The 24,329-nt window shown below is 37.6% G+C and overlaps 1 protein-coding gene across 1 annotated transcript in view; it reads left to right on the forward strand.

The window, feature by feature from the left end:
• Positions 1-211: 211 nt before the first annotated feature.
• The window catches only part of DCP1A (decapping mRNA 1A), a 34,142-nt gene continuing 10,024 nt past the window's right edge, over positions 212-24,329 (forward strand). The window contains exons 1-6 of the mRNA XM_009880938.1: positions 212-232; positions 805-845; positions 2,659-2,786; positions 12,149-12,215; positions 18,380-18,518; positions 22,873-22,992. Of these exons, the coding sequence (XP_009879240.1) occupies positions 212-232; positions 805-845; positions 2,659-2,786; positions 12,149-12,215; positions 18,380-18,518; positions 22,873-22,992 (516 nt within the window). The remainder of the gene's footprint in view (positions 233-804; positions 846-2,658; positions 2,787-12,148; positions 12,216-18,379; positions 18,519-22,872; positions 22,993-24,329) is intronic.

Raw genomic sequence — 24,329 nt, forward strand, 5'->3', positions numbered from 1 at the left:
GGGGGGATGTTTGGGGCTTGGGTGCCTTCCCCCCGCCGGGGTGCCGGCCCCGAAGGGCGCCTGTGCCGGGGGAGGGGAGAGGAGAGGATTTTGGTGGCCGTTGCTGGGTTGACTGTTTTTAGTGGTTTTTGGTTTTGTTTTTTTATTCTAATTTGTTGTTGCTTATGTGTGTGGAACAGAGCCCTAATTCAGGAGGAATGGGGTTTGAGAAATGGTAGTATTCGTTATTGCAGTAAAACACGGTTTCTGCTTGACAGCCAGTTTTATCACAAAACTATAAAAATGGAAAGTTGAGGTGTCGGTGCACAGCACCAGAGCCGCCCGCACACAGCTGTCCGTGCTCGTGGGTCACAAGCACGAGGTAAAGGTTGCTTTGAAAACTGAAGTATGAACCAGCCATGGTCCATAGTTAAATTGTTTTGTCATTGGCTGTGCTATCATCGAAATAACAGCAGCCTGTCTGATATTGGCAGACAAATGGACTGCCCATATTTAAAATACGGAGCTGTGAGAAGGATGTTCAGCTCTGACCGGTCGGGCTCAGCATAGGAAAGTTGTAGAGTACTGTATGCCACATTGCCAGATTGATAGCGTGAAAAATATCTTCTGGCAATGGGTTTAATCACCTAATCTTACTAAGAAAAAATAGGTAGCTTCTGAAAATTTTCGTATTTTTAGTGCTATGATGTCAAACATCATGGAAAGATAAGGATATTGTAAATCTCTGTAATTAAAATACTATGCAAGAGCTAAGTAACTGTGTGAAGAAGTGTATCCTTTAAATGCAATTGCTGTCTTTTGTAGGAGAAAACCGACATAGAAGGGACCTTATTTGTGTACAAAAGGTAAGGGTTTTCTTGTGGGGTTTTTTCATTTTTCCTTCCTTAAGAAAACAAACCTCATGTGGCTTCATATGTATCTTTCATACTGGATTTACTGCATCCAGTAAACTCAAAATTATTTATTTGTCCAGCTGTTAATCTCTGTGTACTCATTTGAAAAGAAGAAACTTTACACATAGGTGAATAACTCTTATCAAAAGCACCTAAAAGTACTGCTGGAAAACGAGAAAACTTGATGAACCAGGCACATGTATCCACACAAAAAACTAATTTATCAAGCTTATTTTGTTAATCCAATAGTATTTGTTCATGTATTGAGTTTGTTAAATGCTGTCTTCCTTGGTCTCCTGAAATCCATAAAGCTGATTATGAAAACAATACAGATGACAAATAAAATAATCTGTCCTAACTTAATTTCTGCCATTTCCTGGGAGAAAGTTGCCTATAAGATGGATATCTGCTACTGTATTGTTTTGGGGGCTACTTGATTTTGTCATCAAATTGATAAAAGAAACTCCCAATTATATGGGATGAGGGAAAAGCGTGTGGGGGAAAACCAGCAAGTAAAGCCAATCGTGGATTTAAGTTTTAGATTACAGGCAAATCAAAAATTTAGCAATGAAATAACACTCCGAATGTAAGAAATATAAATAATGCAGACTTAACCTGTCCTGAGACAGAATGTTAAAGACTAAGTGATTACAATATTTTATCCTGGCACCGTGAAGGGATACTAATAGCCAGTTCCTATCTACTTTGCTTTAGCTCCAAGCTTGCAAATACTTAGTGTAAAAAAAGCCAACTGAACTAAAAAACAACAACCAAAAAAAGCACCCTAAGCAAAAAGTTTCCTTGTGACTAGCTGATTATTTCAAACAAGTTCTGTTAGGCACATTAAAAGATTAACTCGTGATGGCAGAGATTGTTTGCCCCCTCCTCAGAAGCTCTTGACAGATTTTGTTGTTGATCATTTGGTAAAGGTGGCACATTGTTACAGAAATTTTAACACGAGCTGATTATATCTGATTTTTACCCTGCTTCCATCATGCCGCTGAGTTGATTACGTGACTGCTTACGGGCACAGCTGAGTGTGCTGACATGACATTCATGTAGCAAGAGAAAACAGATCTAAAACTATCTTGAACTTCGAGTGCTTGCTTGCTTAATGTTTTCTTTTTCCATCTGGTGTCTAGCAAAAATCTAGGTAATAGAAATTGTTTCACCGAGCAATACAATTCTGAATAATTTAATATCTACTTTGAGGAGCTGAGATAAGCCTTTATTTTAAGAGCCTTCCTTTAGGAAGAAATTACTGCTTCTGGTTCCCCTCTAAGTGTATTTCATGTTATTTAAGCTAACATCTTGTTTGTTTGTTTGTTTTGTTTTCACACCTATTTACAGTAAGGTAAATGTTGTTCCATAAATGGCTTGTTTTTTTCTCATCTAGCAAAAGATTCTGAAATGCCTCAAAACCATCTTGCGTGAAGTACTGAATACATTTGCATTTTAATCCTGGACCTGCCCTGGGTTTTTTTAATAGATTTTTTTTTGAGGCATATCTTTGATGCAGCAGTTTAGCAGTGTAGAACTGTAATGTTAATCCTAATCCTACTTTGAGGTAAATGTGGCTTTAAAATGAAATTAGTTGGCATGCCAAGAAATGGCATAGAAGACCAACTGTTAGAGCTTCAGGACTGCTAAAGCTTCAGCTAATAAAGCAATGGAGATTTGAAGATTAAATTGTAACTCTGTTTCAGAAAGTTGTATACATTGATCAAGGTATTAATCCTTGTCTTTGTTTTAATTGAAACAATAGGTCAGCTTCTCCTTATCATGGTTTTACGATAGTGAATCGACTGAACATGCACAACCTGGTTGAACCAGTAAATAAAGATTTGGAGTTTCAGCTCCATGAACCTTTTCTTCTCTACAGAAATGCTAGCTGTGAGTATAACTTTCTTTAATCCGTGTAAACTTCGTGTTCTGTTCTATAACCTAGACCACTTCCGGTTACTGTGATGTCTGTTTCAGGTATAATGTAATAGGGCAGGTTCCAGTGAAATGTTTGGTGGTTTCTGTCTGCAGTGCTAGATTTACTTAAATAGCTGGGGTATTGTATTATATTATGCTGACCACCTGTGTTCAGCAGAAAGAGGATATACTAACAAGGTTAAATGTTTCTATATTCTTTTTAATTAATGATCTGATAGGTTTAATCTAAACATATACATGGTGCTATAGTATTAATAAAAAAACTATGAAAGAATAGTGAAGATGCTAGATTTTGAAAGTATTTAACACCAAGAACAGTTGAAAGACTTCCTCTTTTGCAACTGAAAAATTAAATATTAATCAGTACCCGCCTGAAGACATTGAGAAAATTGCTCAGCTCTAGGTTGAAGGTTTCTTTCTCCAGAATAGGTTTTGGACTCAGGAGATAGATGTCTATACTAAATTTCCTGGAGTTTAGACTCTAGCAAGTTTGGATGTTAGTATAATCGTTACACAGAGTGGTAAAATAGTAGTTAGTATCTTCTTGCTGCTTTTTGAATTCTGGTAGTGTGTTGGGTCATCAGTTGAGCTTCAGACTCCTAGTGTACTGTGGTCCAAATAGGTACACGCTAAAAATCCCGTTACTCTGAAGAGCTCTAAGTATAAATTACGTAGCCCTTAAAGAGAGGTGGAGGGAGTATATGTGTATATGAAATTCACATTAGGTTAAGTAGATAAATAAAAGGCACCCCACAGAGCAGAGGGTCCTCCTGGTACAAAGGTATAATTTTATGTCCTCTTTTTGAGGCAAAGTACTTAATACTAGCTTGCTGCTGCCTATTTACAGGTTCCCCTTACTGAATTACTTGGAGAACCTGTATGCTGTCTGCATACTGTCCTTCCTCAACATCACGTCTTCTTCCTATTGGAATGTCCCCTTGAATTACAGATTGGAACAGTGCTTTGGCTATGCTTCAGTGTACCTAAAAGAACAGTCAAATGTTAATCCCTTCCTGTTTCCCCCTTGGAAAGCCTCTAGGATCTGTGGGGAGTAGGATAGATTCCATTACGGTGACAAAAGAACAGCTTAAGGTAGGTGGTGTCCTCTGTTTAATAGTCTTAGCAATCCTTCTGTAAATGTCATGCAGAGGAAGAGGTCAAAACTTGTCAGTAAGGTGAGAAGTCTAGGAGGCGAGGGAAGTAAATGACTGGCAAGAAATTGGGAGGGGGTGGAAATACTGCATGGAGTTGGATGTTTAAGCAGGTTGCCTGGTTTGGAAGAGGAGCTGTAGATGATGGTGGTAGGGGAAGGATGGGAGATGAGGTGACAATAGAGGAAAGAATATGCAATTGACATAAGAGAAGCAGGAAGTTGAGTCATTTGTTGGAACTGCTGATGGTATCAGGAAGCAGGAGCTGCTGAGGAATTACCATGGTGTATTCTAGTGGGAGTGCCTAGAGGATCACTTAAAGGAAGGTAGACTGTGTGTGAGTTCATCAGAAACCCCTAGAGCTAATTATATGCCTTTCTCTCATTCATAAAAGCCCTCCTTTTCCTATGGGACACTATTGTGTAAGATCTGTGGGAGGCTCACGGGACTTAGGATAGAGATGACATAGAACAGTATGAGGAAGGAAGGAATTCATACAAAGGTGAGGGAGGAAAACATAGACTGGATATGGGAAATAATTGCATTCTGAAGTAATCAAGAGTATTTTTTTTTCCTCTTATCTTTCCCATTGTCATTTTGAAATACTTTGGTTGGAAACTATCCTTTATTTCATCACTCTGCCCCTATGTCCTGGAAGAGGGTGGTAGCATGCCCAGAAACAGTCTACCCTGATTGCAAATTGGAAATGTTCAGCGTAGTTTGTATGTCACTAGTTATTTCCCTGAGTGCCACAGATAAGCAGTAGATCAGTTTTTGTGTGCTCTGCTAGTGTTCGCTTTGTTTGACTACAAGCTTAAAAGCATAGAAAACAGCATCCAAGCTTTTTATTCCTTGCGGTTTCAGTGCTGCTAACTCTGCTACATTTTGCATTTAGCTGTTGCATTTTGGATTTTCTTCTTTATATGCAGTTTCCCAAATTTTCTGACCTCTGTATCCTGAATTAGCTAGAAAAAAATAAATTATGTGATCGAAACGTTCAGTGTTATCTGTTTGCCTTCATCTGTGTAGTATTTGTGAAACTTAAAAAAAAAAAAACCCAAAAAACCCACACCAAAAACCAACCAACCAAACAAACAAAAAAACAACAAAAAACCCCCAAACCAAAAAAGTCATCATTGATTTGAATTTTCAAATTTCAACATGTATGTATTTTATTTGTGTGGGAAGATAAGGAGATCGTCGTCCAAGTTCTTTTCATGCAGAAGGGTGTCCACTTCTGCTCAGCTTCATGCTGGCATGAAAAAACTTTGCATTTTTGGGGACTAATTCAAGTAGAAGTTTTAAGCCAATGGTTAATGCAATGCATATCTCTAATGGCTTAATGTGGAGTTCTTCTGAGATCCTTTAATGACTGAAAGAGGATGGACTGCTAGGTTGTGCAAGGAAAAACTACCTCTTGCACTGAGTGTTGGCAACAGCCCTGTTTCTTGTAGAGTGGTTTTTCTTGTGTCCTGCTTGAGGAAATCTACTGTGATTATTAGAAACTCTTAAGAGTAAGCTGTCCTGCTAACACTGCTGAATGATTAAACTGATTCTTCTGTTTCCATAGCTTATAGATGGGGAATGGTTCAGACTACCTGATAAAAACCTAAAATCATGTTTATTTATACTGCTGTGTGGCAGAGACAAACATCTTTTGTACCTGTATATTTAGGTTGTAGCAGGATCAATGACAAATCGTGGTTTACTCTTCCCCAGGGCTTGGTAGAAACAGTAGATGGTGAAAGCAAAATTATGCCACTGCATATTTGGGGAAGGTTCCATGTATCATATTCAGTTATAAAGACTGACTACTGTTTTGTAAACTTCATGTTTTCACTTTGTTCTGGGATTCTGTCTTGACTTAAGAAAATAATAAGGGCAGTCTGTTATGTATCAGACCTCTGGCATTTCTGTCTTAAATGGCATGAGAGCTGTTCTGAGTATATCAAGTGACGTACTCCAGTCTATGCAGAGCTGCTAACCAGTTACATGAAAAACTTTGCAAGCAGTATATAAATATTTTTTTTCTTGGTTCGAGGCTATGCAAATGATTTGCCTGTAATGCTTGGTGGGTTTTACCATTCCTTTATGATTTGATTCATTCAAATACTTGTTTTTTTAATATACAATGGAATTTTTAGTTTGCTGTGTATCAGAACTTACTTTTGTTAAGCTGTAGACATGAGATCCTTTATCCAATTGCACAAAGTTTTTTCATACTTTTAGAACAAGAGTAGGCAATTGCCATGTTATTCTCACAGGAAAGGAGGCCTGACTTATCTTTCATAGTTGTTGGGTGTGGGGGTTCCCCTGTTTTTGCAAGGTGGGATATGAAGGAGCCTTTCATGGGTATTCTGGAAGGAGAATAGACCAAGTGATACAGTACCTTTCTTGTATCTACCTTTTGTTGTATTCACTGGGTGAAATGGAAGACAATTGGGTCAATATGTTATTCGTTATTCTGGTTAGATGTAAGACACGTAGAGGCTTCTACACTCCCCTCCCGAAAATAATACCTTTTTAATATTTCAGCCATTAATGGGGAAATGTTTCCCAACTCCAGACTTCTTTTTCTCAGAATCATTCTGGCTACGTAATACAGTTCAAGCCCCAAAAGAATACTTAAACCCCAAAATTGTGAGAAAGGCTTTGTCTACTTTGAAAGTTGTATATAATGCTGCCTGAAAAGTTACACCGTTTATTCATGAGGCATCAGATCCTAAAGCAAAAATGACAGGGGGTGTGACTAAGAAGCTGTGAGACGTTATACCAGTTACTGTGGTAAATAAAAATATAAAAAAAAAGTTATTCTACTTCTCATTGTTAGAGAGAATTAAAGAAAGCAAATATCTCCAAATGTGAGCAAATCAAGAAATTATGTCAATTTCTTTTAATTTCAGTAATGTACAATATTTTTAATTTAGAATTCCTCTTAAAAGGTAGATATATTTTTTTAGATTATACTTCATACTTAATGTGCTATTTATTATTGCTTAATCTGGAATATGTGTTGACAAGTACACTTTATCCCTGTCTAACTTTCCCTCTGGATGCATGCACGTTCTTTATAGTGTTCAGAGTATTTGTTCATGAAGCACTGAATCCCATTGACCTGTTTTTTTTAATGAACCTAAGCTTGTTTCCCCTTGTCTGTAGTTCGTGAAAAGTATGTTCGACTGTTTTAAAAAAGGCATACAGTTCTGCCAGTAGCAATAACAACAGCCCAATCTGAAAATTCAGTACTTTCTTTCAGTCTGTAATATGAGAATCTAATGTAAAGCTGATAGTTGATATAGTTTGCTTAATAATAGAGTATAACACTTCAAAGTTTTAAACAAAGGCCAACTTACCTCTTAAAGTCTGCAAGAAGTATTCTTTCAAGTCTTTCTCGTGTGTAACTTTCCCTCTGTATCGGTGGCGCTGGTCTTGATTAAAAGGCTTTTTAATCCAAGCTAGTTCATTTGGGAGGCCAGGCAGGTTGATTTCCATGGTCCTGAAAACACAGATGCTAAGCATAAAACTTGGGTATCAAAATAAATAGTCCTTTTTTGCTGTGGCGGTTTTGTTTTGTTTTTTCTTGCTTCTTATTCCTGTCCAAGGCTAAGGATTAATAAAACAGAAATAATGGATTTTTGGAGAGGTTTATACATTTAAGTGTAAAGCTCAGTTACAAAGTGCTGTCTTCTGGCCCTGACGTATTATCATTAAACTTGTATTCAGAACAGCAAGAGCAAAATGAGTTGCATTATTTCAAATGGCTTTCAAAATTCTTTGAAAGAGCTCCCGACTGGTTTCAAAACAGGGCATCTTTACTGGCAAGGAAAGTCTCTCGTTATCACCTTTGCTCCCGGCTGGCACCGCGTTAAGTGTAACGTGTCTCTGTGATTGCCGAAGCTGAATGGCTCTCCAGCAGGCGCATTAACCCAGTCGGTTAGTCTGAGATAAGGAAGGAGCCTGTTCTTGATACCTTTATAGCAGAAGCAGCAATGCAAGCTAGGGGGAGGGGAGGGGAGGAACCACTGAAAGCTGTTAAGAAGTTCTAAAAATACTTTGTTTGACCTGAAAGATAGCACTCTAACTGGAAGGGGTTTTCTGCTCTGGTTCAGTGTGGCAAAGTAGTAATCCCTCTGGTTCCACACTATGCTTTGTCAGATGGCAGTTTGTTAAAGTGTTCCTGGTCTCAGATGCTGTTTGTCACCTGCCAAATTACTCCAGTGCAACTGTTTGTGGGATTGTGCTGTGAACTGTATTTGTGAAATGGCCCTAGATATTCAAAACTATAAGAAAGGAAGGAACTTTTTTTTATTAATTCTAATGATTTATAAATCTGTGTGGCAGGCTAATGTTTAAATTGAGGAAAAAATAAATAGTGAATGAGGAATCTCAGTGAAGAAGATATTGGAGCAGAGGGACTGAGGAGAGGTGGCATTTCAGCTAACCTTGCTACTGGAAGAAATAGGAGCTTTGAGAGAGATTGCTTTATGTGCTTATTGCATTATGCCTTAAACTCTATTTGAAGTGTAAAATGATGCATAGATGCGCCTTGCTTCATAGGAGCAAGATCATGTTGATTTCCATGATTACCTTATGGGATGGGTGTCAAAATACAAGTCTTCCCAAAGAGAGTTTGAAAGGTAACTGTGCCCCACTCCCAGTTCTGCTTCATTGTATAGCAACATCTAAATTGGAACTGCAAAATACAACTTTTCTCTGTCCTCTATCAGCTCTTCCAACTATTTAAGGTAACTTCTAAACAGATCATCTTTTTGAATGAGGCGAAGCTGTATCGGCACAGATGGCTAAATTGCCTAAGGCAGGAGAGTGATAGGTCTGGAATCTCTGAAACTGGCAGTGCTGATAAGTCCCGTGTACACTTCTTCCAGCGTAGCATTCTCAGGCTACAGTTTCATGAACATTTCAACAGTTTTGCCTCCTTGTGCTGCCCCCAGCTTCTTGTTTCTGCCCTCTGTTGTGCTAGATGGCATGTTTGTGAAGCTGATGCACAAGCAGTATTAATGAACAGGTCTGGACTAAAATGTATCCAGCTGACGGCAGGGACAGGAGTGAATTGAGGTGGAATGAGTTAATGGCAAAGCTGTGGGAATGTAAGGGTGGTGACACTGCTGCTTCATGCTTCCTTAAAATGAAAATTGAAGTGAAACTACAGTTTTGGGATGCAACTTCATTTTATGTTGCCAAAGAGTGAGGCCTCTGTCTCACTGTGGCGCTTTGCTATCCCTGCTCTTAATCCAGATCTGCTAACTGGGCAGCATTGGAACTGCTGACTGCCCCACGAAGCAATGGGAGCACAATGTAGGAGACAGTAATACCTTCCTTTTGGTGTAATCAGGCTGTTAGACTTGCCTTTTGTTTTCTGAATGCTTTTGTCTTCTGAAAAATCTCTTCTCTCCCATAGCAGTTTCAATCAAGTTTGATCAATTCAGTCAAGTTTGGAGAGGAGTTGAGCGTTATGTGTTTAGATAAATATTTGCAGTCCAGTGTTTCTAATAAAAATGACAATGTCTGAGAAGAATGTAGATGAAGATAACTGATGACTTCTTTTAATTTTATGTAATTTGCTTTGTCTGTGATATGGGTTACTTGTGACTTCACGTGTGTCAAAATGCCGTGTGAATCCAGATGAAAGATATTGCTCCTGATGATTGCAAACTACTTCTACTTGACTGTTAAAGATGCTGCCCAGCATTCAGTGGAGAAAAGCTGGATGGAAAGTGTTGAACTAGGTGGAAGAATGTCACTTAATTCAGTGACTTCTGTTGGATGAAACCCTTAAAAGAATTGCAGTAGAAAGGCATGCCATTAGACATATGAACATTCAGCTAATGTTTATGCTGGGTGTAGTAAAAAGATTGCAGATTTGAAAAGAACTGGTAAGTACCAACTCTGTTTTTTAATAAAAGGATGATCATAGCTAAAGTTGTCTGCATGTATGAAGTGTATCAGATATAGTAGTGCAGTTGGGATGTACGCGCGTGCTTCTGGGGCAAGCAAGCTGAACCGATAGTACAAATGAGTCCTCTTTTGAAAAGAGGAAGGTAAACATTCCAGCCTGTTGTACCATATCTGAGTTCATGCCCGAGTTTACTTGCTCATAATCTGCTTTACATCCTTGTAATACTGTTAATGTTTTGCAGTAGCTCCCTATGATTGCTTGCCAGTAGTACAAAGTGGAAAAAAGCCTGATACTCTGTTCACCATGGAGATTTGGATCTACTTCTGGTCTTGTGTAGGCCTGTTTCTGGCAGAATTGAGTGTGACTTTTATCATTTGTCCCATTAAGATACCATTATAGGTTCCTTATCTTTGTTTCTTCAGCAAGTATGCTTTTGAAGAAGCTTTCTTCTCTTGGCAGTTTGTCTGATAATGGGGTCAGGGAAGGGAAAGAGGTTCCTTTAGTGTTAAAATATGGTACATGACTAAAGTAGTAGCTCAAACTGGAAACATTTTCAGGTTTCTATGCAGTAGACAATCCAGTTGTATTAAACTAAATATTAATAAATATTTCATAAGCATTGACTACGTGTATTAAATGCCTTTTTATATTGGCTTATGTCTTTTGTAAGAAGAAAGTTCCTTAAATTTGTGCTATATTGATTTCTCTGTTTATGACTTGAAAAGCTTTGTTGTCTGTTACTTAAACTATAACTTCTAAAGAAACAAACACCCAAATGGATATAGTTGTTATTTAATGAAATTTTAAAAAAGCAGCAAAGTAGAACTTCAGTTTGTCTTAGGATATTGTTATAGAAATGATGTGTGGGCATGACTTTTTGAGGGTTTTGGTCCAACACAGCTTAGGATAACTGGCAGGTCTAGGAAAAAAAGTTTGATTAAATAATTGTTCCTCTTTGCCATGGCTTGAAATAATTTTGAGTGGACTTTGGTTGAGATTTGAGTGTTCTGAGGAAAAAAAAAAAGTGGGGGGAGGAGAGGAAAGGGTTTCACTTTTAAATAAAAATCTGCATCTGTTTGGAAAAGGCTGTTTTAAAAAAACACCATTCTTTTCCTTTGCTTTAAGTCATATTTTTATAACTGGTTAGTGATTTCAACTTCATAAAAACTTTGGCATGAACTGCAATGTAAAGATGAGTTTTAAAAGGCTAAAAGTGTCTTTTCAGAAATGAAAATATTTTAGTGGTAACGTATGTAAAGTGTCCAACTGCCTTTGATGTACTTGAAGATTATGTATTGACAAACTTCATAGGTGAACCAAAATTTAAAATAACCTGCTTTGTGGGTTGGATTAAATACAATTCTGAAAAGAGTTCTTCAAATTTGTTGTGTTGGTGCAACTGTGGGGAGGGACAGTGAGGAGTATGTGTGTGGGTAAAAATGGCTTCTTTGAAGTGGGATTGCTGGATGAAGAAATAGTACGTGGTACTACTGCCGAAGTTTTGCTCTCTGTCTTTCAGCTCAGTGATCAGGCTCTACCTCTGTCAACCTTCAGTGTAATTTTACTTATTCTAAAAGCCAGAATGGGGCATAGCGTCTTGCTGAGCTGGAACCCTTTTGCCATGGTTGCGTTGTCCTTGATAACTTTCAAGAGTGGGGTTCAATATGAATCTAGTTTTAAGCTGCGCCATGAATGTGACAGTAAGATTGAAGCTTTGGTACTGCTTCTTTCCTAGACAGTTACTTCTCTTAGAAAAATAATTTGGATAGGGAACCTTCCAGAGAGCCTCTGACTGAATTGTCATACCGTAATTCAGACTTCAGTATTTTTGTTGAGCTTCAAAAATGGAAAAATTTAAAAATGAGTGGTTTTTTTTTTTTAAAAAAAAAGGATGTTCTTTAGACTAGTTTAAATGTTAAACTCAGTAATTCAAAACAGAAGGTTGCAACTGTAGTGAGAAGGAATCTGGTAGATAAAACTTCATTTTTCTGACACTTGAATTTTCAAACAATGACAACGTTTTGAAGTTCTTGTATTTAATCTGACTGAAGTTGTATTTGTGTTTGCACATGTGCTATTTCTGGTTATAAATAGTGGTCAGTCACATACAGAATATTCAAATGGAAATTGGTGGCAATTCATATATGGTAGATCTAATGGACTGCTGGTGTGTTGGGTTTTTTTTCTGTTGATTTCTTTCTTTTTTTTAACCTTTGTCTTACACTTGCCTTTTTCTTATTTTCAAGTGTCAATTTACAGTATCTGGTTTTACGACAAGAATGACTGTCATCGAATAGCAAAACTCATGGCTAAGTAAGTACTGTGGTCTTATTCTGTAATTCTTTAATGTGATACAGGAAAAAAACCTAACCTGTTAAATGTGTTTGGGTTTTTTCTCACTCTCCTTAGATAGAAAGATACAATGTTCTTGCTGATACCAGGTTTTTTTAGTAATCAAAATGTTGGTTTTGATTTTTACAAAACTAAACCATTAAAATTTTCAGTTAAGCACTAAAAAAATCAGTTGAAGTATTGGCATTCTCCAAGGAAAGCATGTACAAACACTGGTTTTTATTTGGTATTTTATTTTGTATAGGGATGCTGGCAAAAGATCCTCTGATGCAGAAAGTGTAATTAAATAAATGATGGCCATGTTTTTTGGTTGGTTTTGTGGTTTGTTTGGTGGTGGGCTGGTTTTTGTTTGGGTTTTGGGAGGGGGGTGGTTTAAGGCTTAGTTATTATTCCTGATTAAAGTGAACCGAGTGGAGAATAGTTGGGAGAAGTAGGAGGAATCGAATAGAATTAAAGTGGTGTTAGGAGAGTAGGCAAAACTATGAAATAATAAGAGCTTGTTGCTGCTAACTTCTGGATTGTTTGATTATTTATTTTTTTTTCTTTCTTTCTTTTTTTACCCCCCTTTGGAAATAATTTGGTCTATAAAGCTACCATGTCACTTGCTTTTATTTTGTACTCCCGAGGGCTCCTAGAGATCTCGCGCAGCAGCAGAACTTCTGAAACTGATCTCAATTTAAAGAAACCTTAAAAGACAGACTGTGTATGCAGTAACATGGTTTTGTTAGTTTGTTTCAGCTGCTGTCACTGTGGCAGTGCAGTTAGCCTGTCTGTATTGTAGAGGATTGCACTGGCACAGCTGAGGAGGGCTTCAGACTAGAGTACAGAGGTTTGTGTGAAGAACAGAGGTCAAAGAAGGCTGGAACTGGTTGAGTTGGCAATGTGGCATAAGGTCTTTAAAACATGTTGTGGATGGAGGGTGTTCTTGCACCTTTTGCTCCTTCAGGTGAGGTCCCTTGCAGATTAAGCTAAGACTTTTTACTAATAGAAAAGAATGAGAATGAACTTAAGCAAATCTTCAGTGTTGTTACGAAAGGAAGGAGCTTGAAGTGTGTGACAGGGTAGTTACGCTAGCAAAACTGCAAGATGCAGATGTACTGCACAGCATATCTTTTCATTCCTGGTTCTCTGCTTCGCTTTTCTTCATCACACTCTACTTTCCTGAACTTTCTTTTCTAGAGCATGCCTTAAACAGCATGTCATGTCTTGCGAGTCAGGATATCTTGAAGACTGGCAGAACTTAATTATATGGAAAATAGTCATAGTGTAGACATTTTAAGCTGAATTTTAATTTCTTTTTCTGGGATTCATGCTTTGGGTTATTTTGGCTTTTCCCCACAGAATCAATGTAAGACAACACAAATGACAGGCTTTAATATCAACGTCTCTTCCTAAATGCTTATTTTTCTTCTCTCTCATCCTGACAACCCTATACAGTTCCCGTGTCCCATTTTTTTTCTTTTTCCCCCAGCTTTGTTGGACTCTTTGCTGTTATTTGGCTTGTCCAAATGTAAGGATTAATTATAAGGATTACTGGAAAACAGTGGTGTGAAACTGTCGGAAATTGTTACCAAACAAAATAAAATGTCTATTGCCTCTCCACTTTATAAACAGAGCATCAGAAGGGCAAAGTTTTCTCTTTTTTTTAATGCACCTTTTAATTTAAAACCATGATTAGTGTTTGCAGTCGGGGAGAGAGCTGAACCCTTCAAACTCTACCATATTCTTACTCTGTAATGCACAGCCACACTGCAGATGTAAGTGTCACATAGCAAAACTTGAGTTCATTTGGTACGAAACTAGTCTGGTCACTGTAGCACAAATCATGGGCTATAGATACTTCAGGGATCTTTGTAAGTGTAATCAGGTAACGGACCAGTATAGCCATGGCTCAGCAGCCCGTAAAGCACATCTAAGCCTTTTTGCTGGATTCTGTAATATTCTGGAAATAGCTGTAGGTTCATTTAAAGTCAGTATGGGAACGATCTAAGCTTTATTGTTGTCTCCCTGTAAACTACTGAAGCCTGTCTTTTGTTGGGTCCCTGATGCCTATATTGCAGCTTTATTAACGCAGAGAGGCAGAAGTGCTGAAGTTGGCATTATTGCTTCGCCCCTGTTTATGGTGCAGATACTCACACTTGTAATTGTAGCATCTCTGCACCCTAGAAAGTTTCTGAGATAACAAATTCTTTTGGAAGGTGTTTTTTAATGTTGGAATTTGTCACGGTAGGTGTTGGAATAATTGTGGATTAAAAGTATCTCTGAAACCGAAATTAGAGTTAATGCATCAAGCAGACTTTGGGGAACATGTAGTGAGTTTTGTCACTTCAGATGTATGCATTTGATTTCTCTAGTTTCGCTTGCATAAATAAAGATTTATTGATTGCATATTGACAGAATACACTTTTGCTGAGCTGGCTAGGACCTTCACTTGATTAAAAAAAGGTATAAGTGGTCTGTGCTAGCGTAAGTAGTGCTGAGTCTTTCATTATCTGAGTGCCTTTTTTCATAACACCTTTCTTCATTATTAGATTATAGAGTGTCTGAATACTTCTAGTTCTTTTTTTCCTTTGGTTTGGGGGTAACAAAAGTATTTGCAGAAGCCATTTTTATACTAAGACAGGTATTTACCGCAAGTATATTTACTTTTACTTGTTGATAAAGCACTGTAGAATGAAATCACACTTCATTTGGTGCGACATGCCTTATAGCTTCTGAGTATCTAAAGATTCATACTAAGGAAAATGAAATGAAGGCATTGTAGTTGCACATTACTGTAGGATGGAAAAGCTGCACTTCTGAGGCTTTTGTTACAGACTTGATGAAAAGTCGGTTGGTACTATTATGCCGACATCCATTTCCACAAACATAAAGCTTTCCTTCAAAATGTGTAGAAGGCAGTCAGAAGAAAGGTAAAAATGCTGATACTTCTGTGTGCTTCTCTACAAGAGAACTATTTCATCCTGGGATGAAAGATGTATTTAAGAAAACTTAAAGTATACTTTTTAATTTAAAAAATACAATAAAATTGCATCTTGGAGAAGGAAAACTGCATTTCACCACATGGTATCAGGCTCCATCAGGCTTAGTTCAGTATATTTTTGAAATAAACATTTACGTTGTCTTCTAAGAGTATTAATTTTGTTCCACAGTTTTTGTCTTTGTCTTGGGTGCAAATTTAGATTGGCACCCTTTCGTTTAGGTGGGGTTTTTGTATCACTGATAGGAAAGAGTACTGCCTTTATAGTACCTCCGAGCTTCAGAAACATAACCATAAAAGGTTTCAAGGAGATTTGCATTCTGTTTCCTGCTGTTTGACTTGACCTTATTGTGCCAGACCGAGTTAAAAAGATTGCAGGCCACCCATTTATATTCTGGTGGCTTATCTCTCAAAAGAAAAGTAAATTAGTGTTCGTGGGCTTTGTAATCACAGACTTCACTTTGCACATTCTCTCTCTCTCCCCCCTGCTCCCCACCCCCCCTTCTGTGAGGTTGTGCCAGGTATATTTTCAATGTTATAACTGCAGATAATCTTAAGCAAACTGTCACAGCAACTACTGTGTCCCTGAAGGAATGTGTGCCTCTTCCGCTATCTGATATAATGGAAGGGAACAGCAGGCCTTGCTTAAAAAAGATTTAATCCTGGATTGCACACAGAGCATGCTTGCTGTACAGATTTGCTTTAGTTGATTTCCCGCCCCCTCCAGCAAAGGTATTCAATTTACAGAACTTTCTTTTTGTGTTTTTTTTTTATTTAAGAATTCTAGAATTTTCTGAAATGAAAAAGTTTTATGGGGGTCATCAAACTGCTAACTTTAGAAGGAATTAATTTGCGTCAAGTCAAAATGATTGTTTATGAGGGATGAGCTTCCTAGAAGTAGAACAGAAACTAGGGGTTTTCAGATCTTTGTGAAACTATAGCATTCTGACATGTAAATTTATAGGATTTTTTTATAATCAGGTTAGTCTATAGGCTTGTTTTACCCTGTTTCAACAGTCAGACCGAAACTGGCTCCTGAGATATAAGCAGCAAGCTAGAAGTGGGAGAGTATCTCAGAGAGCTTTGGGAGAAGAGCTATTAGACAAATATCCACATCAGAAGATAATTTAATTAAAAAAACCCCAAACTGTAAAAAGGCAACAAATACTTCATAATGGACAATAGAAAAAAATTACAAAATGTTTTTCAGAAATCTTTGTGAAACATTTCTGTGAAATGGATGTACTCCTTGAAGATGTTTTGCAATGAGACCAATTAGTACTATTTTAATGGGAAGGTGTTTTGTTGAAACCTTCTGTACTACCTAGTTAAGAGCAGGAGGGTCTCAAGACTGAAGCCTTTGCTTCATCTATCAGGCAGCATATGCATGACTTCAGCTGTCCAGAATTTTCCCTTTAACTCAAGTATTTCTTTTTTCTGATACAATTATGCTGACACTTAAAATCTCACCAAAGTATTTTGGTTCTTTTTACCTTGCCCTTTCTCATACCCAGTTTCAGAGTTGAGCTTAGATAAGTCCAAAGTCAGGACTGTATGACCACGTGGGCTGCTAGAACAAAATGTTCTCTCAGGGTGTCACCATAGAAACATTTCACAGTATTGAGCTGCTTCATCCAAATGAGCACATGCTGCAGGTCTTAAAAATTGTCAGCGTGTAGATTGGCCTCCCTATTCTGAGTTACATTTGCAGGTGAATGCTTGCTTACAGAGAAAGCGGTACTAATAATGAGAAGCTGGTTAAATAAGCATCTTGAAAAATTAAAAATTTTCAAAGTAATTTTGAAAGCAGCATTGAATTCTTAAAAGCCAAGTCTAACCCTTCTTCAGATAAACACAGCTAAACTCTAGTGAAGTAAAGAGACTTGGTTGCTAGAAAACTGGGAAGAAACTTCCAAGACTTGAACTATTTTTTTATTTATTTTTATTTTTTCCTCAGAGGTGCACGTAAATATCTAGTTACTCTACAGTCTACACAATCTAGAGTTACTCCTGAATCCTAACTGACCCAAAGGAACTGGAGGCTGGAATGATTGATACTTTATGTGATTGTTATGATGGCACCTCTTGGCTCCCCCACCAGCCATCAGTTCCACAGCATGAGAGTTCTCAAGGGATGTGCCAGCTCCAGAGCTCTGCCCTGTTTACAGTGCTTGTTTTTTCTTAACATATTTGATTAATGCAGGCTTAAAAAAGAAGGGATTACAGGCTGGTGTGTGTTTATTTCAAGAGGATAAGCTTTAGCGCATTGCACAGCCGTGTATATCTTGTGAACTGCATATGGATTAGGAGTAGAAATATATGCTGCCTTTACTTTTATTAATGAAATGTACCAGGTACACATCATCTTCTTCCATATCTTAACTGTCTTTTAAACTGAAATTTTTTGATACTTGAGGCAGGTAGGGGTGGAGTAGAAGCAGTGAATGAACCTTGGGTGCCAAAGGCTGGAAGAAAAGGCATGCTGTAAGTGGAATGACTACAGGACAGTTAGAGAAGAAAATGGTTTGCCCTTCTTTCCAGAGCCTTAAGTGGGGGAGTGAGGGGTAACTTGCTCTAAGCCTCCTTGCAGACTCGAGAGATATGAGATGTGAGCCAGTGCTCTTCTTTCCCTGTGTCTTTGTTGTGTTGTATAATGGTAGGCCTCATCCTAAATTAGAACTGTTTTGTAATTGATTTCATTGAATAACATAGCTTGATTTGGTTAAATATGGGAAAAAAATGCATATTAGGAAGTAAGGAGTAAAAAAATGTGTTTTACTTAGTCTATGGTATGGTACATGTGCTCTCTGTATAACATGCTTGAATGACAACTTATTTTAATTTAAAAATTTCTAAGTATGACAGTTTTACAGAAGTAGTGTTTAATGTAGGCGAACTTTGTGAGAGAGAGAGACCAGTGCTGTCTGGATTGTAGATAAATTGTACAGACGATTTGACAATTTGACTTGTATAAACCTTGTAGCAAATGAAAACTTGTGTAACTTTGGTCAACTATGTGTTAGGTTTTTATACAGGCGGAACAAAATGTGTCAATGTGCTGGGAGTACATTTTTCTTTACTACTTTTTGCAAGATGTTAACTCCAGATAAAATTTGAAAATCCTGTTTCTCCTTTCCTGTTATAGAGTGGTAGAACAAGAAGCTCAGAGATCGCAGCAAGTTTCCCAGGACCGAAAGAGTCCCAGCAGAACCAATGGCTGCAATGAAAACAGGCCCATCGACATCCTGGAAATGCTTAGTAAAGCCAAGGATGAATATGAACGAGTAAGGAAATGTCTTGTCTCTTTCTCTTTTTCTTCTTCTTTTTTCCCTAACGTTATGAACAAATAAAAACACTACTTCTACTTCTTGGCTGGACTTCATGGTTGGACTTGATGATCTTAAAGGTCCCTTTCAACCTCAACAGTTCTATGGTTCTGAATAAGGGCCTTAGGACATCATATGGAGCCTACTGAAATAGCATGCCCTGTGATTTCTGAGAGAGAGATGATAGAGAGTAATTCTGATACACTAAATTGTCCTGTGCAATACATTCTGACTCAAGATTGCCAAGTAGTGCACCTAATCCATAATTTAACAGGCCTGTGTATGCTTACGTTTGAGTTACTACCTTCTGGGGGGGGAAATACATTTGTAAAAACAGATACCTGGAGATGCAGACACAACAAAATATTTTTCTAAATAGGTGCACGGGCTGCTTAATCTCAGTACTTGTCTACTGGCTTGTTTTATGAGATCACTGTCGAAGGAAACATGAACAAATAGGTATATATGTAACATTGTAGAATAACGTACCACTGAACATGTCTGGTTTTGTGATCTTGAAGTTCCATTATTGTAAATATTCCTTATCGTGGCTGATGCTTTGGTTTTTCAGTTTTTTTGCTCTGTATTGAAAGTCACTGGAGGAGATCTGCTATGGTTCATGCCATAATCAAGAGCATTCATTGAGCTGCACGCTAAAATGCTTTGGCATGTTGAATAATATAGCAGAAGCCCAGAAACTCTGTGAGCTATCCCATGTGTGTGATACAAGCATGGATGTACAGTGACTTAGGAGAAGGGGTAATGTGGGGAAAAATTAATATTTTTAAACAGTTTAGGATTCGTGTGTTGCATGAATTCGTAAGTTTTATTTCTGTAATTATTACCTTAGTGGGCAACTCTTTGCTGACATGTTTCGTTATTTTTCATTTTTAAGAAAGCCTGTCTGGAAATTAGTTTTTAACACATCAGCTGTGTTTTGTTTTAAAGAGCAGGCATGCTCTGCCATTGTTTCAGTAGCCTTGTTCTCAGACTGATGTCTTGTTCCCTCTCTCAAGTACACTTTACTAGGAAACAGTCTCTGATTTCAGACAAGGTAGCTTGAATAGTGATCATGTGATCCCACTTGAAATGTAGCTTGATAGACCCATTTTACAACAGTTTCTACTGCTGTGAGAAAATTTTGTCTCTGGGAATAGCAAATAAAAATTGTACCCAACAGCATCTGTCTCTTTGTACTCTCAAAAGAAGTCTTGTGATAGAGATTAGAGATTTAGTCATTCAGTACATTTGTAGACTCTATGAAGCATATTTTTAATAGCTGCAGACTAAGTATAACAATACTGTTCCCTGATCCTTCTGTTCCCCAGTTTACTACTTCTGTCCTGTCTACTGTGTGTCTATCCTTTTAATAAATTATCTGATTTCAGAAGGGTGAGTGTGGTATTTATCGCCAGTGCTAAATTCACAAGTTTGTATAATGGAGGAGAATATTAGTTATCTTAGGACTACATAAAGTAATTCCTTCCTGAGGACCAAATTCATGCATGCAGGATGAATATTAGGGTAATATGTGGAGATCCAAAAAAAGGAAACAAAGAGTCTGAATGTACATACCTCTCCCCAAGTATAATAATACAATAATGTGCAATAGTAAAATGATGTGTGAGTATAACATTGCAGAACTGTGGTATGGTTTTTGTTGTTGTACTGGTGGGAGAAGAGTCAGCACATTAGTAGAGTGCTTGATTCCTTCCAGAACTTGCTTGTGCAGTGGGTCACAGCGGAGTTTCTTTGAGTACTTGGGATTTGAGTCTTTGTAGGATTCCAGATTGTTAGAGTACAATGCTGGGTCAGGAGAAAAGAATGAACGCGTGGATTAAGCCTTGTATGCGCCAACTTAATTTGTCACTTTCTGCCATAGATTGAGGGCAGGTGGATCTGACAAATGATACAATATATTTGACCCAGCCTAGATACTAGTTTATGAAAATCAGTAATGTGGGTTTTTTTCAACACTTTAAATACAGGTTTAAAAAACATACTCTGAGCATCAGTGATGCTGTTTGGGGAGAAGGTGTCTTTGTACGAAGGCCAGCATTGTGGAAGTAGCAGCTTTTGTGAGAGCATAGAAGGAAGCATCAAAACCTGAATGAGTCATCTTTCAATGTTCTATCAATTGAGCCAGGTTTGAAGAAATTGAAGGCTTTTGGGGAAGGAAGGAAAAAAAAAAAAAAAGAAAGCACACACCACAAGAACTCACTGTTTTGGTAGTGCCCTCTTACGGTATGATGAAGCCTTTCTCCCTCTTTGTCCTTGCAGTATTGGATTATATACATTGCCAACAGATGGCTCTTAAAAATGACTCAGAATGGATATTCCAGCTTCTCCGCTCCTAATTTTTCAGATCTTTTTCATGTGAGAGTACTGAAAAGCTTTACAAATTCCTAAGCATCGTAGAAGAAGCTCTGTAGACAAGTAAACAGTCAATGGTATGCAGATTATGGGGTGGACAGTCGATGTCTGTGGTGCCTGTAATACAATAGGGAAATACGCAGGACATGGACTACAGTAGAGCTACTATATAATTGGGGGGTTTGTGTCTTGATCTTGGTTATTTGTTGTTTGTCTGTTTCTGGTTTTTGATGCTTTTAGAACACTAATGAAACTAGGATAATTATTTAATTTCCTATTTGTGTGTGTATGTGAACTGTACACCGAATCTGTTGAGCATAATCCTATAGCCTGCTATGATTGTAATTATGTAGAAGTTGCCAGATAAACAGAATTGAGCAATATTGGTCACGTTTCAAGCAAACTACTTTGGAGAATGTTCTGTTGACCACCTCAGCTTTAGCAACAAACCTCTGGCACGTTAATCTTGGAACTCCTTGTAGCCAAGGTATGTCAATGTTAATGTGATTAGGTAACCAACTTGTTTTGAAGATGGCTTCTTGAGAGACCTTTCCTGTCTTAATTATTTTAAAAAAAAATATTTTATGGCAATCGGTAATTGTGCATGAATTTGTATTTAGGAGCAGAAAGTACTTATCTGCCTGGTACATTCCAGATGGATCATACAGTAATCCTTGTGTGCAGCCCACATGAGATTGGCAGAGTGTCAGCGTGAGAAGGGGGCAGAGAGAGTGAAAAAGAGATTTATGAAGGTCTGAGTGATTTAATCTAGGATTCCAAATCAGCTAAATCCTTCAAGTACTTGCTACATCAAGTCCATATGTGAAAATGAATGAATTTTGAGATTTTTTTTTTTTTAAATGAAGTGAATGGATGCTTTTGATAGTGTGGTGTTTTGTGTGTGTTTCAGTGTGAGCATGGAAACATCCTCTAGTGAAAAGAAAACTATGCTTTGTCTGATTTTGTAACCACAATGCAGCCAGCATTTTAAGCACAGTTTTTGACCTTCAAGTTAGTGGCTAAAAGTCAGAAAGATGGGAGAAGTTGCTTCTCACCTCTGTCCCTAAATCGCAATGTATAGTCCTGATTTTGTATTTATTGCTTTCAATTAGAAATTGAAAACAAAATAATAATAAAGCACAGATTTTTTTTTTTAACTTGTTGCTAAAAAGTTTAACCCATACCCGTTTTGCTGCTGTGGGTAAGTGACCAGAGTAATCATCACATGTAGTGCTGAAGTTCGGCTATATCATATGCATAAGGTGTAGTTTACCTATTGAAAACTAGACTGTTCTACAGTTTGGGTTTTTTCACTGGTGATTTAAACTGTAATACAACTTCTGTTTTCGTTTAGGTATATACATTTATTAAAGACAGAAGTCAACTCTATCTGTAAACATATTGTCTGTTATAATGCAGGTCACTTGTCTGGTTTTTGCCATGTTCACAGAAAACCAAAATAACACCTACTAAAAATACGTGCACGTGGTTAATTAAACCTGGTGCACATAAGTCAGTGGCAAGCTCTCTTGCCAGCCACTTAGGAAAAAAAAAAATCCTGTCAGAAATCATTCTAAGTTGTTTCTAGTTTGGGTTCTTGATTTAATGAAGTATAGCAAACTTCTTCATTACTAGCTAATGCAGATAAAGGATGTGAAAAGCCTGCCTCTTTTTTATTTTTTTCCCTCAGTGAAAAAGTATGAAGCCAGTTGTCTTTTGTTTTAATAATAAAGAGTAAAAGCTGTATGAATACAGGTGGTGGATGTTGTGGTATGATTTTTAATTCCTAAAATCTGTGAATTCCATAGTGTCCTACAAAAATCGGTACTATTTCGTTTGTATTTCAAGATGCCACGTAAACAGGATTGTAGTAGTGAATAAATGTAGACTTAAGACTCATGTATTTGTGTTAATTTAATTCTTTTTTTTCCCCCCCCAGAATCAGATCAGTGACTTAGGTATTATGTCAAGTTCTGGAATGCAACAAAATGTAAATCCACCAAAGCCAGAAAGTACAGAGCCTTCAGAACAAAAAACTTCATTACGAGTTCAAGACCAGGTATGTTGAGTCCAAACCTAAATAAGGTGCTGCTTTTTTTTTTTTTTTTTTCATTTATTACTTTGCTTTGGAACCAAAATATTTTTTTTTTCTTAGAATGCCTGCTGTGTAGTCTGCTGAATGTGTTACTGCTTTAAATAAACTAAGGGGTTTCAAAACTTTTAGGATCCAAAATTCTGTCTTTTGACTTAGCATTTAAAAATAAAAGGTTATGTCAGACTACTGTGAATATCCAAGTATGTTTAAAAGGGCTGACTTGGATTCTGGAAGAAGTTAGTCTGTGGTAATGTGCAGGATGACTTGCAGAGCCCAGAAGCAAGAAAAGAGTACCTCTGCCACATTATTGGGCTGAATATGGCGTTAGCTGTATGCTGTATTGCAGTCTTTCACGTATGAACTCAAGTTCTGTTTTCTCGTGTTTGAGACATCTACTGAAGGTTTATCTGTGCTGCCTTCAAAGCTGTAGCTACAGTCCTACTAACTTAATCAACAGTGAGTTGCTAGGCAAGAAATGGAAAGTGCTTTGGTCATGGCAGCACCAAATTCTCTTTGGCATAACTGAAAATATGTTTACCTATCTTCTCCCACACCTGTAGCTTGCATTGAACCTCTGCTTGTGTGACTGTTTGGTAATGCTGTCAGTGAGTTCTGTTGATTCCTTCATACTTAGATTATGGAAAAACTGTTTGTGGTTTTCTGTTGGTTTGCTTCAGGGCCTTTTTGTTTTGTTGCTGGAAGAGGAAGAGTGTTGTTTGGGGTTGGTTTTTTTTTGCTGTATTAAAAACTTTTTGGCAGTATATTCCTTGAACCACAGGAATATACTTCCTCTCTACGTATATATATATAGACACACATATTTTTATATATATTTGAACCACAGGAAACATGTTACAAAGTACTTTGTATCATCACTGGAGTGGCTGGAATAGTTCAGTATTTGGCTCCATTTTCTAGTAAGCATTTCTGCGCAAGGAAGCTGTAGCTTCATATAAGACTTTTTAGAGATAAATTTAGGGGGGAAAAAAAAAATCTGCAGTAACTATATTCTAACACTTAAGTAACTTGGGCCTGCTTACAGTGCCACCCAGTGGGCACAGAAAGCTCAGTAGTGGTTCTCCTCAGAAAATAGCCCACTGAGGTGAGTGGCAAGGCCTGCCTCCCCTCCTTGCCATGGTTTACTGTTGTGGTCCTGATGCCATAAACCACTGTGTCTGAAAAATGAAATGCCCTATGAAAATGCGTGCACCTTTGCACTTAGTACTTGTAAACAAAATACTTACTTTGTAGTAGTAAATAATTTCCAGTACAGGTTAGAGCTAGGGTATGAGCAGCAGGAA

Source organism: Charadrius vociferus, unplaced genomic scaffold, assembly GCF_000708025.1.
Source record: "Charadrius vociferus isolate BGI_N301 unplaced genomic scaffold, ASM70802v2 scaffold63, whole genome shotgun sequence".
Taxonomy (NCBI): domain Eukaryota; kingdom Metazoa; phylum Chordata; class Aves; order Charadriiformes; family Charadriidae; genus Charadrius; species Charadrius vociferus.